A 17,725-nucleotide genomic window follows, 5' to 3' on the forward strand; every position below is an offset into this window, starting at 1 on the left:
CCCTCCCTATCTCTATTCTCTTTCAGCCCCACAACTCAACTGTACTACTCTAAATCTGGCCTTCTGAGCATTCGATTTTAATTGCACCACCATTAGTAGCAATGCCTTCAGCTGTCAAGGCCCGAAGCTCTGGAATTCTCTCCCTAAACGTCTCCATCTCACTGCCTCTTTGACCAAGCTTTTGATCACCGAGCCACATAAGGAGATATTGGAACAGGTGTCAAAATTTTACTTAATAACGCTCCTGTGAAACGCATTTATCTTAAAGGTGCAATATGAATGAGTTGTTGTAGCAGAGTATATAAATTCTTTTAAAGGGAAACCAGATAAGAGATCGAATAGCAGGAATATTAAAAGGGTGTATGAAATGTACAAGAGTAATTAGAAATCAGCAGGAATGTGTGAATAAGCTCAGTGGGAAAAGACTTGAGTACTGAGGAGGAGAGATTAGACCAGGTGGCTCACATGGAAATGAACACCAGTGCAGAACTGATGGGCATGTTTCTGTACTGGAACTTTCTGCAAATCTATGATTTTATACATTTGTCACCTTTTTCCATTCATCTGAATTGAAGCCTTACCATGCCAGTGTTGTGTTGAAAGCTGTGTAATCTGTTTGGAGAGTGCTGCAGATTCCTCTGCATCAACATTAAGAAAAATTCCTAGCACCAGTTCCGTAGCCAAACGTTTGAACAGAGTGTAAACAGCAACAGGTTCACTGCTGTTGGAGTAAGTTTAAAAAGTCAAAACTCAGTAGGACAAGCAATGCATTTAAAACATCTTGTGGTAGAATAACTTTGGCAAAAACCCATTTCTTGGGGTACCTGTCAAGGGACTAGGTGAAAATTCAACCTTTTGTGTTTTTTTTTTAAACTGAATATCATTCGGTGTACTTATAGGAGCAATTTTACAAATACAGGCCACTGCTAATAACTCAAACATCTTTTGCTCTAAAAAATTGCAATAATTCAATAATTTTAATTTGGAAATACAAATAATGTACAAGTTGGGCATTTATTTCTAAATAAATAGAATTTTCATTATTTAAGTAGCTCTGAACTAAGGAGGGCCAAATTGTATCCCCTCCTGATCTATATATTTTCCAACACTGACAAGGCCATATTTATTGCCCATCTCTAGATGCCCTGTGAAGGTGGTGGTGGGTCTTCCTGAACCAAAGTAGCTCTTGTGGTGATGGTGCTCCCATGGTGGAATTACATCAGGAATACATCAGAAATTCACTGATGGTGAATTTATGGCAATATATGCCCAACAACAACTCGTTTTAACATAAACAAACATCCCAAGGTGCTAAAATGACAATGCAAGCCACTGGCCTGTCATAAAACTCAATGCGTCTCCTTCAGGGAAGAGAATGTGTCACTCCTACCAGGATGGTGGCCTACATGCAACACCAGTCCCACATTATGTGGTTAAATTTTAATGTCCTCAGAGAAATTAGGGTGTGTAATAAATACTGACCTTGCCAGCATTGACCATATCCCAAGAACAAGGTTATTAAACAACCCACTCAATAAAATGTGGTTGACGATGATTTCTGTTCCATAAACCTGGCAGCTGTGTCATTTAGTTTTCCAAAATATTCTTGCTATTTAACTTCACTATTATTCCAAAAGTATATTTGGCAAGTTACTATTTTATCAGTTCAATTATAATCTCAGATTACACAAAGTCATTGCAGCAGTTTGCCAAATAGTTCTGGATAGTGGAATGATAATGGATAAATTATGTGAGGGGAAATAGAAATTGAAGCTGAAGTATTTTGTGGAGGACTTTTAGATTTAGTTCTATCAAGTAATTATAAGGCAAATTCAATGGTGCTAAAAGGAATTAAGTTTTTTTTTAAAAAGCAACAGATATTCAGAACCAATAGCTACAGCAAAACCAGTAATTACAGAATTTCAACAGTTGCAAAGGCATCAGGAAAACCAAAGGCACATTTTATGTCCCCTGAATAAAACTACACATCCCTGCCACCAATTCTATCCTCCTCCTCCCCAGCTGCTCACTCAGGCTGAGCCAGGGTGTAGGAATCAGCATTCTGTTTGACTGAATAAAAAGACCCATATATCCAAGTCTGCCAATGATAAAGACTGGTGGTATAGTGAGTAGTGCAGATGGGAGCATAAAATTCATAAAGAGACACTGACAGATTAAATTTGCGTGTGAAACTGGCAAATGGATTTTAATGCAGGAACGTGCAAGGTCATCAATTCTGGACAAAAAAAAGGATAGATCTAAGTATTATTTAACTGGGGAGAAGCTAGGAACGATGGAGATCCAAAAGGGATTTAGTGGTCCATGTAGACACATGCAACAGTCGGGTGCAAAACATAATGAAAAAAACCAATGGAATTTTAGCCTTTGTAACCAGAGGGCTAAAATATAAAGGGAAGGAAGCTTTACTACAACCATATAAAAGCCAGGTTAAGCCATGCTAAGTACCATTCCGAGCACCACACATTAGAAAGGATATATTGGCCTTGTTTTATATGAGGAGAGATTACATAAACTAGGCTGGTTTCCCTGGAATATAGGAAATTGAGGAGCGATTTGATTGTTTTTTTAGGATTTTGAAAGGAATTGATAGGGTAGATAGATAGATAGAAACATTTTCCACTGGAAGGGAAGTCTAGGAAAAGGGGACATAACTTTAAAATCAGAGCTAGGCCATTCAGGAAAGAAGTTATGAAACACTTCTTTACGCAAAATATGGTAGAAGCATGGAACTCTCCCACAAAAAGCAGAAGCTAGCTCAATTAATATTAAATCGGAGATCAATAAGATTTTTGCTAAATAAGGGTTCTTTTGGGCCTCCTTATCTCGAGAGACAATGGATACGCGCCTGGAGGTGGTCAGTGGTTTGTGAAGCAGCGCCTGGAGTGGCTATAAAGGCCAATTCTGGAGTGACAGGCTCTTCCACAGGTGCTGCAGAGAAATTTGTTTGTTGGGGCTGTTGCACAGTTGGCTCTCCCCTTGCGCCTCTGTATTTTTTCCTGCCAACTACTAAGTCTCTTCGACTCGCCACAATTTAGCCCTGTCTTTATGGCTGCCCGCCAGCTCTGGATAGAAAAGGATAAGGATAAAGATAAGGAAAATAAGGATAGAAAAGGATATGGAGCCAAGGCAGGTGGATAGTGTTAAAATACAGATTAGCCATAATCTCACTGAATGACAACACAGCCTTGAAGGGCTGAATGGCATATTCCTGTTCCTGTGTCCCAAGCTTCAGCTTCAAACCTCATACACCAATCAACAAGTCAGCTTCAGTAATGCCAACCCAACTGTCTTATTAATCAGGAGACACTCAAAAAAAAAAAATCAAGAGTTGATATAAAAAAAACATGAGTTGCTTTTTCCCCCCCAAACATAAATCAATATAGGATTGATAGTTGGTTTATAATCCTTATTAGTGGCTTATTTAAGTTCTAACAGGTCATATGAAGCTACACTTAGCATTGCAGTTTACCTGTAGTTATAAAAGCAGACACAGAGTGTAGTGCTTAAAAGATCCTTGATCTCCATGCACCCCTCTCCCCGTTTAATTTTCTTCCTGCATCAATTCCAAATTAGGGCTGATTAACATTCCCATGAAGGAAGTCGAATTCCATGACTACAAATTTGTTAGTTCTGCAATTTTGGTCATCGGAGAGTTAACTTTGAGCAATGTTAACCTAGGGAGCCAATGCAAAAAACTGTTTCCATTATCTGGTCAGCTGATTTGTAGATTCAAATTTTTGGACCCATGGCTCTATTGCTAGGATACAGTAGCAGGCATTACAATGTAAACATGGGAAACCAGGGTACAGACATCACTATCATGAGAACTGCAAAAACACCATATAAAAACACACTTAGTTGTAAATGGAGACCCGATGACAGCATCAAGACTCAGGAAAAACTAGGTCTCCAGATTATGGATCACTTATATGAAAATGCCATCAGTGGCACTCCATCCCCATCAATATAAACTATCTTAGCAACAGAAAGCCATATAGAGAGTTACAAATAGCACTGATGTGACAGAGGAGTGAGGATACCCTCCATTGTGTTGTGTGGCACTACTACCGTGCTAAATAGGATAGATTTCAAAGAGATCTAGCAACTCAAAACGTGCTGTGGGCCATCAGCAGCAACAGAATAGTATTCAACCACAATCTGTAACCTCATGACCTGGCATATCCCCCACTCTAGAGTTACCATCAAGCCGGGGAGCAACCCTGGTTCACTGAAGAGTACAGGAGGGCATACCAGGAGCAGCACAGGCATACTTAAAAATGAGGTGTCAGCCTGGTGAAGCTACAACACAGGACTACTTTCATGCCAAACAGTAGAAGCAGCACGCAATAGATAGGGGTAAGTGATCTCAAAACCAATGGATCAGATCTAAAGCTCTGCAGTACTGCCACATCCAGTCGTGAATGGTGCTGTACAATTAAACAACTGACAGGAGGAGGAGGCTCCAAAAATATCCCCATCCTCAACTATGGGGGTGCCCAGCACATCAGTGTAAAAGAAAAGGCTGAAGCATTTGCATCCATCTTCAGCCAGAAGTGCCAAGTGGATGATCGCTCTCGGCCTTCTCCTGAGGGCCTTAGCAGCACAGATGCCAGTCTTCAGCCAATCCGATTCACTCCACATTATATGAAGAAACAGCTGAAGGCACTCGACACTGCAAAGGCAATGGGCTCGGACAACATTCTGACAGCAGTACTGAAGACTTGTGTTCCAGAACTATCAATGCCCCTCGCCAAGTAGTTCCAGTGCAGCTACAACACTGGCATCGACCCAGCAATGTGGAAAATTGCCCAGGTAAGTCCTTGACACAAAAAGCAGGACAAATCCAACCCGGCCAAATACCGCCCTACCAGTCTACTCAATCATCAGCAAAGTGATGGAAGGGGTATCGAAAGTGCCATCAAGCTGCACTTGCTCAGCAATAACCTGCTCACTGACACTCAGTTTGGGTTCCACTACTCAGTTCCTGACCTCATTACAGCCTTGGTCCAAACATGGACAAAAGAACTGAACTCTAGAAATGAGGTGAGAGTGACTGCCCTTGACATCAAGGAGCCCTAGCAAAACTGGAGTTAATGGGAATCGGGGGAAACTCTCCGCTGGTTGGAGTCATATCTAGCACAAAGGAAGATGGTTGTGGTTGTTGGAGGTCACTCATTTTAGTCCCAGGACTGCACTGCAGGAGCTCCTCAGGGTAGTGTCCTAAGCCCAACCATCTTCAGTTGCTTCATCAATGACCTTCCTTCCCTCCATCATAAGATCAGAAGTGGGGATGTTCATTGTTTGCACAACGTTCAGCACCATTCACGACTCATCAGATACTAAAGCAGCCATGTGCAGATGCAACAAGACCTGGACAACATCCAGGCTTGGGCTGCTAACTGGCAATTAACATTCGCGCCACACAAGTGCCAAGCAATGACCATCTCAAACAAGAGGGAATCTAACCATCTCCCTTTCATGTTCAATGGCATTACCATCGCTGAATCCCCCACTAACATCTTGGGGGTTACCATTGACCAAAAACTGAACTGGACCAGCCAAATAAATGCTGTGGCTGCAAGAGCAGGTCAGAGGCTGGGGATTCTGCGGCGAGTAACTCACCTTCTCTCTCCCCAATATCTGTCCACCATCTACAAGGCACAAGTCAGGAGTGTAATGGAATACTCTCCACTTGCCTGGATGGGTGCAGCTCCAAAAAACAAACACTCAAGAAGCTCGATACCATCCAGAACAAAGCAGCCCGCTTGACTAGCACCCCATCCAGTATGTTCAACATTCACTCCCTTCACCACTGATGCACAGTGGCAGCAGTGTGTACCATCTACAAGATGTACTACAGCAGCTCACCAAGGCTCCTTCCAAACCCGCGACCTCTACCAACTAGAAGGACAAGGGAAGCAGATGCATGGGAACACCACCCCCTTCAAGTTCCCCTCCAAGGCACACACCATCCTGACTTGAAACTAAATTGCCATTCCTTCACTGTCGCTGGGTCAAAATCCTGCAACTCCCTTCCTAACAGCAGCTCAGCACCACCTTCTCAAGGGCAATTAGGGATGGGCAATAAATGCTGGCCTAGCCAGCGATGCTCACATCCCATGAATGAACGAATAAGGAACATTTAGTCATTCGGATACTAAATGAATATTTTGGGAAAAAAAAAAATCACAGTATTTTACCATTTTAAATTATAGAAGTTGCGCCAAATTAAATTGTAAAATTGATCCATACCATAAAATCTATTATATATGCTCTTAATGAATGTAACATGCATATTTTATGCAAAAGTTAAGTGCATGAAAATCTGGAAATTTCAGTAATTGTAATGCAGCAATTGTTACTACAATTACTATATGCTGTGCCTTTAATAGCAGGGTACTTGCCTCTTTAAAAGTGATGAGTGCTGTTTTATAAGAAACTATCGGGGGCTAAGCGCAAAATAAGAAAGTTAGCGTAGCTTCAGGGCCTTGCAGAGCTGCTCTCTGTAACCAAGTCACTGATTAGCAGACACAGTCAGCAATCCAATCTGACCCAGCTCTCCAAGCAGCAATTGAAAGCAGCTGGAAAATGCATAGTAGTTACTATTGGCTTGTTTTCATTTCAATTCTAGCCCGGTGTAAAGGTGCAGAGATTGTGCTGGAGTCATCCAAACAGATCAAGGATTTAACAACTAGCAATAGCTTTATCGTGTTCCCCCAATTTTCAGTTTAAAGCGGTGCCTCCAGAAGTTAAATAAATATTTTCTAAGAAGTCTCCTACCTGAAAGCAATAAATTCATAATTGAATAGAAAATGTGTTCAGAGAATGTAGCAGCCTACGAAAAATTCCAAGACTTCAGAGCCCTCTCATGAGATCTTGATAGAGGCTCAATTTTATGGAGAAATTGTATCTCATGATAAACTTGCGTGTCTGCAGCTTACTTTGTAACTGATCACTTCCACTTTAATTTACTCCCAAAGCCACTGAAACATATTTCTATGCCTTTGTCAACTCTCAACTCAAACCCTCTCCTTAGCGACCTCCAGACATTGACACCAAGCTCTGAATTGCCCACTGCTGCCAACATCTGGTCTGCTTACCCATCAACCCATCTTCAGGACCTAAACTGGGTCCCTGTCCCCATCACAAAGTTAAAATCTTCATCCCCAATCTACAAGTCGACAACCTTAACTAAGCCTTCCTCTACAGCCTTTTCCAACCTCTGACTGGCATCCTCCTCCTCCCCTTCAGACAACATAGTCTTCAGCCGCCTTGGACTTACTTGAGAAATCCCTTCTCAAACAGTTCTGTCCTTTTACAACCATCCCCACCTTTAAAAACCCACTCTTGACGAACCTTTTGGTTACCTCTTCTGACTTTGTCCTCTTCGAAACATCTGGCAAAGTTTTCCTTTATTAAAGGTGCTATTTAAACACAAATTATAGGTGGCAGCTGTACAAAATTGTAAAGGAGATACCTACGAAACTGGACTGTGGAGATGGATGTGACAACACACCAACTTCGAGACTCTAACATCCAACAAATCTGAAGAGCACGCTTTGACATATTTAGTTTGTTTAGAGATACAGCACTGAAACAGGCCCTTCGGCCCACCGAGTCTGTGCCGACCATCAACCACCCATTTATACTAATCCTACACTAATCCCATATTCCTACCAAACATCCCCACCTGTCCCTACACTTCCCTACCACCCACCTATACTAGTGGCAATTTATAATGGCCAATTTACCTACCAACCTGCAAGTCTTTTGGCTTGTGGGAGGAAACCGGAGCACCCGGAGAAAACCCACGCAGACACGGGGAGAACTTGCAAACTCCACACAGGCAGTACCCAGAATTGAACCCGGGTCGCTGGAGCTGTGAGGCTGCGGTGCTAACCACTGCGCCACTGTGCCGCCCCATGCAACAACTTGGCTCAGTTGGCAACACTCAAATGCAACGAGACAAGATAATCTAGGATGATATTTCAGTGCAGTACTGAGGGAGTGCTGCATTGATGGACGTGCCAACCTAAAGATAACTGGGTAGCATTTTTGTGAGGTTGCACTGGATTTGAGCATAATTTGCCTGAAATTGGCCAAACCAATGCATAAGATTGCAAAATTAAGTTGAAGCGCAAATCAAGTTTCCACAATATTTTGTGTTGTTTGGCCAATTTTGGTTTTAGAAACATTATGCTGGACCTAGCAACAAAAAATTGACCTAATCTCCAACTGAAGTATCACTACGGCAAATTTCCACTAATTGCACCAGTCTTCAGCCCTTCGAGGAGGCTCTTTTTTTTGGTGCAAAGGCACTACCTTTTAAAAGATTTTAAATATTAATACATACTGAATTTACTAAGAAACTGACCAGGGTACACTAATAAAACCAGTAAGTGGTCCATATGCATTTAAAAAAAAAAATTAAGTTATTTAAAATTGGATTACTCACAGGTGGTAGATTAGGCACTCTTATTAAAAATGCTTATTTTGAGAGAGATAAACCCATTTTCAGCTGCATTCATAAAACTACACCAGGTTACCACTCAAATATATTAAGGACAATACTTTTAATGTAAAGTTAAAAATAATGACATTCTAAAATGCTGTCCGAATCATGGAGGATTTTGGGTTTGTGATTATGCAAATGACATCCAGCGGAAACTGGAACTATAACTTCACTTCACAAAACTAGCGCAATTTTTTCCCCAGATCATCAATTATACCAAAGTAGAAACTTGACCTCGAGATATTAAAATATGAGGTCAAATCTACTGGTTGAGGTCAAGTAAAAGATCCTGTGGAGCTTCTGAAAGACAAACAGCCACTCCTGTTGGATGCAAGAGCCTAAAAGTTGATAGCATGTTGTCAAATCCATGCTCATTTTCCAGTCCTGGCCAACATTCCACCCTCAACCAGAAACAGATTAGTTGGTCATCTGTCTTATTTGCTGTGCGCAATTTATTTGCTGGGTTCACCTACGTAACAATAGCGACTGCACTTCAAGAGGCAGACGGAATTCTCAATGGCTGGGAAACACAAGTTATGAGACAGTTCAATAGATACTCAGTGCTGCATAAGTATGAAGGAGACTGTGACAGCCACTTGGAGGAGGATGGTCCTGAGCAATATCATAGCACCGTTGAAAAAGTGACCACCTTTGGATGGATGGGGTGGGGGAGGTTTGGAGGCACTGTGGTGGTAAAAAGCAAGTAGATTACAAGAATAGAAGAGCAGTAGCAGTGGGAGATTCTACAGTCAGGGGTATGGACAGCTTTTTTTCTCCCCCAGGAGTCCTAAATGGTACATTACCTCCTTTGCAACAGGATGAAGGACGTCACAGAATGGGTTAAAAGAAAAACACTTCTGGAATAGGAAGCAAAGCAGAGAAAAGTCATGGTCTATGTTGAAACCAACAACATTGGGGGGAGCCCATTTGAGGTTTTACAGAGGGAGTTAATAGGTTCGGTCCTAGATCAAGAAAAACACAAAAGATTGTATGGGTGGTATTTTCAGGATTCTTCCCAGTTCTCTCAATGGTTTGGTTAAAGGGAGGAAGATTAGGAAGGTCAACATGTGGCCACACAGCTGATGCAACAGAGAAGACTTCACATTATTGGGATCGTCAGGGGTGCTGTCCTTCAGGTGAAATATTAAACCAAGGCTCCATCTGCACCCTTAGATGGAAGATCATGTGACACCATTCGAGGAAGAGCAGGGGACCTCTCCTGGTGTCCTGGCCAATATTTATCCCTCAACCAACATCAGCAAAAAAAAAAGGACACACAATCTGGTCATTACTCATTTGCATGTTGTGGGATCTTGCTGTGCACAAACTGGCTGTTGCGTTTCCCTACATTGCAACAGTAACTATACTTCAGAGGTACTTTATTGGCTGTGAAGCACTTTGGGACATCAGGAATGCATGAAAGCCACCGTAGAAATGCAAGTTCTTTCTCCCTTTTAGTAAGCATTTGGAAATGCACAGTTTAATCAAGAGCAACCAGCATGAACTTGTCAAAGGCAGATCGTATTTCACAAATTTAATATGAAATTTTTGGAAGAAGTGAGTAACTGGATAGATAAGGGAATGCAGTCTATATAGTTCTCAGTGATTTTTTAGAATGTGTTCAATAAGGAGTCTTACAAGAGGCATATTGGAAGCCTGGATGGTCGATGAACATGAAACAAAGAGTATGGGCAAGTGAATGTTGCTCAGCTTGGAAGTGATGCACCTCAATAGTAAATGCTGAATAATCCACTTTTGTTCTCATATAATCATATAAATGATTTGGACTTGATATAAAGAACATAATTCTCAATTTGCCAAGGACATTAAAGCACAAAGTTTGGCAACGAAGGAGGAATGTAAAAGACTTCCGAAAGACAGTTTCACAAAATGGGCAGAGGACCCTTCCCAGAAAATGAGCACATTTTCTTAGAATTTGGAGCCAGGAGAAGCAGGACTTACCTGAGGGCCATTGACAGTGAGACAAGCAGCCCAAAACTGAAATCTTTCCTCAGGCAAGCAGCCTGTGGAAGTGTGGCAGATATCAGCAGCTCGCACTGAATGTGTAGATGAGGCTTGAGGACCAATTTTGTGTGACTCTCAGACCTTCATTTTTGGGAATTGCCTCTACCGCCCAATAACAGGCCAATGAAGAAAATATACCCATACAGTACAAGAGTAAACTAATACAAGATGTAGGTTACATAACAGAGCATTGCATGTCATTTTTAGCATCGTATTATAGAAAGGTCATTTAAACTATAGAAAGTGTACAGCGTAGTTTCACTAGGGACTGGAAGAAATAGTTATGAATACAGACTGGAGATACAGCAGAGAAAGTCAAAATGAGATTTAATAGGATTTTAAAAACTCGAAACAACTTTTGATCGTGTGGATGATGAAAGACTGGTTGGGGAGTCAGTAATGAGTGGTCATCAAATTAAAGACACCACTAAAAAGGGTTGGGATTCTTTTTAATGCAGCAATTGTTGAACTATTGAATATCTTGGGAGTGGTTGAGACAGAGACCAATGCATTGTTTTAAAAAAGGAAAAAAGGTATGCATTTCAAGAGGATGAAGATACAGGGCTATGGGAAGAGAGGTCAGTGGTATTAGTTTTGGACTGAAAAAAATCCACACATTTTGGAGTTGAGGTACAAATCAACCATAACTGCTCAAGGGGCTGAATGGCCGACAAATGGCCTCCTGTTGTGCTGTAAATTTCATTGATTTTATAACTCTGTTGCCCGTGTCTTAACTCACACCAAGTTCCGTTCCCCCATCGCCCATGTGCTTGCTGACATACATTGGCTCCAAGTCAAGCAACATCTTGATTTTAAAATTCTCATCCTGGTATTCAAATCCCTCCGTGGCCTCACCCCTTCCTATCTCTAATCTCCTCCAGCCCCACAACCTTCAGAGATATCTGTGCTCCTCTAATTCTGGCCTCAAGCATTCTTGATTTTAATCACTCCACCACTGGTGGCCGTGCCTTCAGTTGCCTAGGCCCCAAGTTCTGGCATTCCCTCCCAACACCTCTCTGCCTCTCTACTGCGCTTTTCTCCTTTAAGACACGTCAAAAAAAAAAAAAAAAAATCTACCTCTGACAAAGCTTTTGGTCATCTCACCCAATATCTTCTCATGTGGCTCGGTCTCGTATTTTGTGAAGCACCTTGGGATGTTTTATTATGTCATAGGCACTATATAAATAATTGTTGTTGTAGTACAAATAAGTAGCCTCCAAGACAAGTTCAGATGGAACAGACAGATCCCTGGGATAATAGAAATAAACCAGAGGAACAGTTTAAAACCCACCCAATGAACTACAATAGGAGATTGTACCTCTGGCCCTCATCCTACAGGTCAGGAAGGTGCCAGTTTCCATCCTTGCTCTGTGTTGAGTTAACTAATCTTAGTTGTAATGCACTTACACGACATGAATCAGTATCGTCGAACCTTGCATTCTGCTCATCATTCCCGTGTTTGGACAAGCTATCCAACTAGTCCTATTCCCCAGCTCTTTCGACATAGCTCTGCAATTTGTTTTTCCTTGAGTATGCATCCAATTGCCTTTTGAAAGTCACTACTAAATCTGCTTCCACCACTTTAAGTAATATACCACTACCAGATTAGTGAGCAGTTTATGCCTTTGGGGGCAAGAGTGAATTGTGTTGGTCGCTGCACACATGATAAATGAATTCAAAATGTTAATTCGTGATTTTACTACATATAAGAGTCGGAGCAATTCTTCTCCGTGTGCGATGAAAAGGTGATAATTCCCTCTACTTTGAGCAAGCTTGACAACTTTAGTAGTGTATTTTGAAGTGACTGATTAACAACTTGTATTTAGATTGCATCTTCAATGTAGTACAACTTCCTAAAGTTCTTCACAACAGCATAATCAGACAAAAACTGACATAAAGCCAAAGAATCATAGAATGGGTACAGTATTGAAGGCGGCCATTTGGCTCATCATACCCACACAGACTGTCTGCAAGAGCAACTCAGCTAATCCCACTCCCCTGCCTCTTCCCCACAGCCCTGCAAATTTTCTCTCTCCAGGCGCTTATCCAATACACTTCTGAAAGCCCCACTTGTACCTGCCTCCAACACATTCTCAGGTAGTGCATTCCAGATCTGAAGCATTCACTGCATAAAAAAGATTTTCTTCATGTCGCTGTCGCTTCCTTTGCCAATCACCTTAAGTCGATGTCCTCTGGTTCTCAAACCTTCCACCATAGGGAACAGCTTCTCTATCTATTCTGTTCAGACACCTCAAGGAGACATTAGGTTATGCGCGAAGCTTGATTAAAGATGGAGGAGAGAAGGGTGGGTGAACAAAGTGGTTTAGGGAGGGAATTCAAGAGCGTGGATCCTAGACAACTGAAGCTATGGCCTCCACTGGAGGAGCAAATGAAGTTGGGGATGCACAATGAACCAGAATTAAATGGACGCAGAGTTCTTGGAGGGTTGTACGGAATTAGAGATAGGGAGGTATGATTAAGGGAATGCAGCGATTGGGTATTTTCAGAAACATTTCTAGTGTATAGTTATGAGAGGAAATGTAGCAGCATGGATAGAAAGTTGGTTGATGGGCAGGAAACAATACATGTAAATGGATATTGCGCAGATCAGAGTCATAACAACACAGGTGGCCGCCATTTGGCCCATCAAGTCCATGCCGACTCTCTACAGCAATCCAATCAATCCCATTACCCCGATCTATCCCTATAGCCCTTTCAGTTTATTACCAAGTGCCTATCCAATTTCCTTTTGAAGTCATTGATTGTCTGTTTCCACCATCCCCCTAGGCAGCGAGTTCCAGGTCGTTACCATTTTCTGCATAAAAGCAGCTCTTCCTCATGTCCCCTATACATCTCTTGCCCAAAACCTTAAATCTATATTCCCTAGCCCTTGTACAATCAGTTATTGGGAATAGCTTTTCTTTGTCTACCTTATCTAAACCTGTCATAATCTTGTACAGCTCCATTAAATCTCCCATCAATCTCTTTTGCTCCAAGGAAAACAACCCCAGCTTCTCCAAGCTAACCTTGTAGCTAAAATTCCTAATTCCTGGAACCATTCTGGTAAGTCTTCTCTGCACCCTCTGAAGGACCTTCACATCCTTCCTAAAGTGGAACAACCAGAACTGGATGCAATACCCTGGCTATTGCCTAACCAAAGCTTTATAAAAGGTTCAGCATAACTTCCCTGCTTTTGTACTCAATACCTCAATTTATGAAGTCCAAGACCCCATATGCTTTGCTGAGTACGCTCAATATGTCTTGACACCTTCAAAGACCTATGCACATGAACCCCAGGTCCCTCTGTCCTACACTGTCAAACCTGTGCCACTGAGTCTATATTGCCTCTACCTATCCTTTTTGCCAAAATGCCTCATTTTTCTCTATGAAATTTCATCTGTCACTTCTGTGGGCCTATCTATGTCCTGTTGCAATCAATTGGTATCATTCCCACTGGCAAAGTTTGAAATTTTACTCTATTATTAATATAGATTATGTTGGGGAATAGGTACCTAGAAGCCATGCATTGCAACTGTGTAAAGAAACTTTGCCACTTTCAAGGAAAGGCAAGAAAAAAGGAATTGGATAAAAGAAATCAGAGCAAAACTAACCAAGGGCTGTATTAGAACATGAAATACCAGCCAGAACAAACCGTTTCCAACCTTTGATTGTGAACGGACAAAAAAGTGATCTGAACATTGCTAAAGACAGACAAGGAACAGGTCAGGAAAGTCTGCATCATCTTTTAACCACCCCCCCCCAACCACCCCAAAATAATTTAGTTAATCTAGGAGATATCAACTTGTGTTCTTACCTCAGTGAGAGGTCCTTCAGATTCCTTGTACACACCCTGAGCATTAAAATAAATCATTTAGAAAAATATATATTTTAAAAGATAATTCAAAGCTAAAAGAATTACCAAGTACTGTTCCCCGCACCCCACCCCCCCCCCCCGAAACTTCACTCTTAGCACAGAATCACGCTGGACATGATCGCGAGTTAGAATACTGGAGACAGGAACCCGCGTGGCTGAACATCCGTGTGGCTAGCAGTGTTCCATAGTTTCTAGTCCTTAAAACAAATGCTTCTGTCCAATGCATCTCCATGCTCAGAGCAAAATTTCAGAAAACTAACACCATTGTTCAGTTTGTGTAAATTGAGAGAAAATAATTAAAAGAACATATTTAGCTTAGCCCGAATACAACAACTTTCCATTTTTTAAAACCCAGCAGGTACCTCAGGACTGCACAAACTGCTATATTAAAAACAAAGTGCTTGAAATACTCAGCAGGTCTGGAAGCACCCGAGGAGAGAGAAATAGAGTTAATGAACTGAATGTTACTCCACCCCGATGAGCGGGATGGTGGCAAGAGGGGGGCGGTGGCGTAAAATAGAGCGGGAGACTCAGACCTTCCCGACCCGCTCCCGCCTCCACTTTATGCAGGGTGGCAGCGTCAAAAAATGGCCCACCCGCCCCAGGCCAATCAACGCCCTTAAGTAGCCACTTAAGGGCCTTCGCTCACCTCCGCAGATTTAACATGTGGCAATCAGGCATCCTGGACCTGAGAGAAGCCATCTGACAAAACCAGGCAGCTCTCAAATGACAGTGTCATAGTTAGACAGCACAGAAACAGGCCTTTGGCCCATTGTGTCCGTGCTGGCCATCAAGCACCTATCAGTTCTAATCCCATTTTCCAGCACTTGGCCCGTAGCCTTGTATGCTATGGCGCTTCAAGTACTCATCTGGATACTTCTTAAATGTTGTAAGGATTCCTGCCTCTACCACCCCTTCAAGCAGCTTGTTCCAGGTTCCAACCACCCTCTGGGTGAAATTTTTTTTCCTCAAATCCCCTCTAAACCTCCTGCCCCTTACCTTAAATCTATGCCCCCTGGTTACTGACACCTTCGTTAAGGGAAAAAGTTTTTTTCTATCTACCCTATTTTATACCCCTCACAATTTTGTATACCTCCATCAGGTCCCCCCTCAGTCTTCTCTGCTCCAAGGAAAACAACCCTAGTCTATCCAGTCTCTCTTCATAGGTGAAATGCTCCAGCCCAGGCAACATCCTGGTGAAACTCCTCCGCACCCTCTCCAGTGCAATCACCTCCTTCTCGGAGGTGCCCTCATGATCGGGCCCGATGGAGGGCTGCCCCACTACCCCAACCACCAACACGCCCTCCATCCTCCCAACCAACCACGCTTGCCTCGCCGGGAGTCAACCGATTACCTCCAGCAAGGCAACCAAAACTTACCAGCCATCCAGGCCGCACAGCATCTAGTCTTCTAGCTGGGCTGTCGTCCCAGCAGTTGCCACCGCTCCCAGTTGCCCTGCTGGGTCTAGGCGCTGCCAGCCCACTGATTGGCCAGCAGCTCCATTAGGCGGGACTTCCTACTTCAAGCAGGTGCAAGTCGCACCTCGGAACAACTGAAGCTCAGTGACCCCCAAAATACGGGTCAGATCCCCAGGCGAGGTGGAAGCAGGGTTGCCATCAACTTTTCAGTCAGTGGCCGACTCCCAGCCGCCTAGGGTAAAATCCCAGCCAAAGTTTCAGGTCTGTGGTCTTTCATCTGAACAGTTCTGATGAAAGGGCACAGACTTGAAACGTTAATTCGGTTTCTCTCTTTCCAGACCTGTTCAGTATTTCCAGCACTTTCTGTTTTCATTTCAGATTTCCAGCATCAGCAGCATGTTGTTTTTATTGCACAAACTGTTGTATTTCATTGGTGACGTGATTCCACTAAAGGATTTAAGTGAAGGGGAACTGCAAGGAGTTGGCCTTTGGCAATAAGAAGATGCAACTGCAACACACACCACCCCTCCAGAGGCTTCAGAACCATGGATGGTGGGGGAAGCTGAAGGAGGGAGGTCTTGACAGCTCTTAAAACATGGCAGATCATCAGATCTTGGGGAACCAGGGGCTGACATTAGCCTGGACCCTCTCGCCGACCTCACTTCTGTTTATTTGGTGACGTATACCTCCCTGACAAGGCCAGGTGCACCTGTACCACTGCTAAGCTGGGTCCCAACTGAGCAGCAGTTCCATGCGCTTATGTCAATGCCCCCACAAGGCCTTCCCAGAAAATATAATTCAAGGCCAGGACTTGGTGTATGTGTTCTGAGCGAGTAAACTCAGTGGGAGTTTACAGGTACTGCCCTGGATTTAAAGCCTACAATATTTAACAGCAATAAATTGTATTTATTCAAGTATATTCTTTCTTGCTTTGGCCTCCTTGTCTCGAAAGACAATGGGTAAGCACCAGGAGGTGGTCAGTGGTTTGTGGAGCAGCGCCTGGAGTGGCTATAAAGGCCAATACTAGAGTGACAGACTCTTCCACAGGTGCTTTAGATAAAATTGGTTGACAGGGCTGTTACGCAGTTGGCTCTCTCCTTGCGCTTCTGACTTTTTTCCTGCCAACTGCCAAGTCTCTGACTCGCCACGCTTTAGCCCCGCCTTTATGGCTGCCCGCCAGCTCTGGCGATCGCTGGCAACTGACTCCCACGACTTGTGATCAATGTCACAGGACTTCATGTCACGTTTACAGATGTCTTTAATGCGGAGACAAGGACAGCCGGTGAGTCTGATACCAGTGACGAGCTCGCTGTACAATGTGTCCTTGGGGATCCTACCATCTTCCATGCGGCTCACATGGCCAAGCCATCTCAGGCGCCGCTGGCTTAGTAGGGTGTATATGCTGGGGATGTTGGCCGCCTCGAGGACTCCAGTGTTGGAGATACAGTCCTGCCACCTGATGCCAAGGATTCTCCGGAGGCAGCGAAGATGGAATGAATTGAGACGTCGCTCTTGGCTGACGCACGTTGTCCAGACTTCGCTGCCGTAGAGCAAGGTACTGAGGACACAGGCTTGATACACTCGGACTTTTGTGTTCAAGTATATTAATGCACTGAAAAAGCACCACACTTTTGACACATGAAAAACTGATAGAACTCCACCAATTTTGGATTATATTCAATTAAGCAATCACAATTAGCCTTGTGTATTTAATGCACACAAAGATACATACCTGTTAATATAATCTGTATAGGTATCAAGTGCTTTGCCTCTAAACAGCTGCATTAGAGAGAGCCTCAATAATTGTGCTTCTTCTCCTATAGAAGAGTAAGAAAAAACCTTTGGTAAAACACCCACTGAAAATGCATTTTAAAA

The 17,725-nt window shown here is 43.0% G+C and overlaps 1 protein-coding gene across 5 annotated transcripts in view; it reads right to left on the reverse strand.

Moving 5' to 3' along the window:
* The window catches only part of LOC137369315 (uncharacterized), a 265,372-nt gene that overhangs the window by 189,484 nt on the left and 58,163 nt on the right, over window positions 1-17,725 (reverse strand). For all 5 annotated transcript variants that reach the window (XM_068030360.1, XM_068030358.1, XM_068030361.1 and 2 more), the window contains 3 exons: window positions 17,583-17,667; window positions 14,373-14,408; window positions 582-721 (listed from right to left, as the gene is read on the reverse strand). In XM_068030360.1, the coding sequence (XP_067886461.1) occupies window positions 582-721; window positions 14,373-14,408; window positions 17,583-17,667 (261 nt within the window). The remainder of the gene's footprint in view (window positions 1-581; window positions 722-14,372; window positions 14,409-17,582; window positions 17,668-17,725) is intronic.

Source organism: Heterodontus francisci, chromosome 4, assembly GCF_036365525.1.
Source record: "Heterodontus francisci isolate sHetFra1 chromosome 4, sHetFra1.hap1, whole genome shotgun sequence".
NCBI classification, from domain to species: domain Eukaryota; kingdom Metazoa; phylum Chordata; class Chondrichthyes; order Heterodontiformes; family Heterodontidae; genus Heterodontus; species Heterodontus francisci.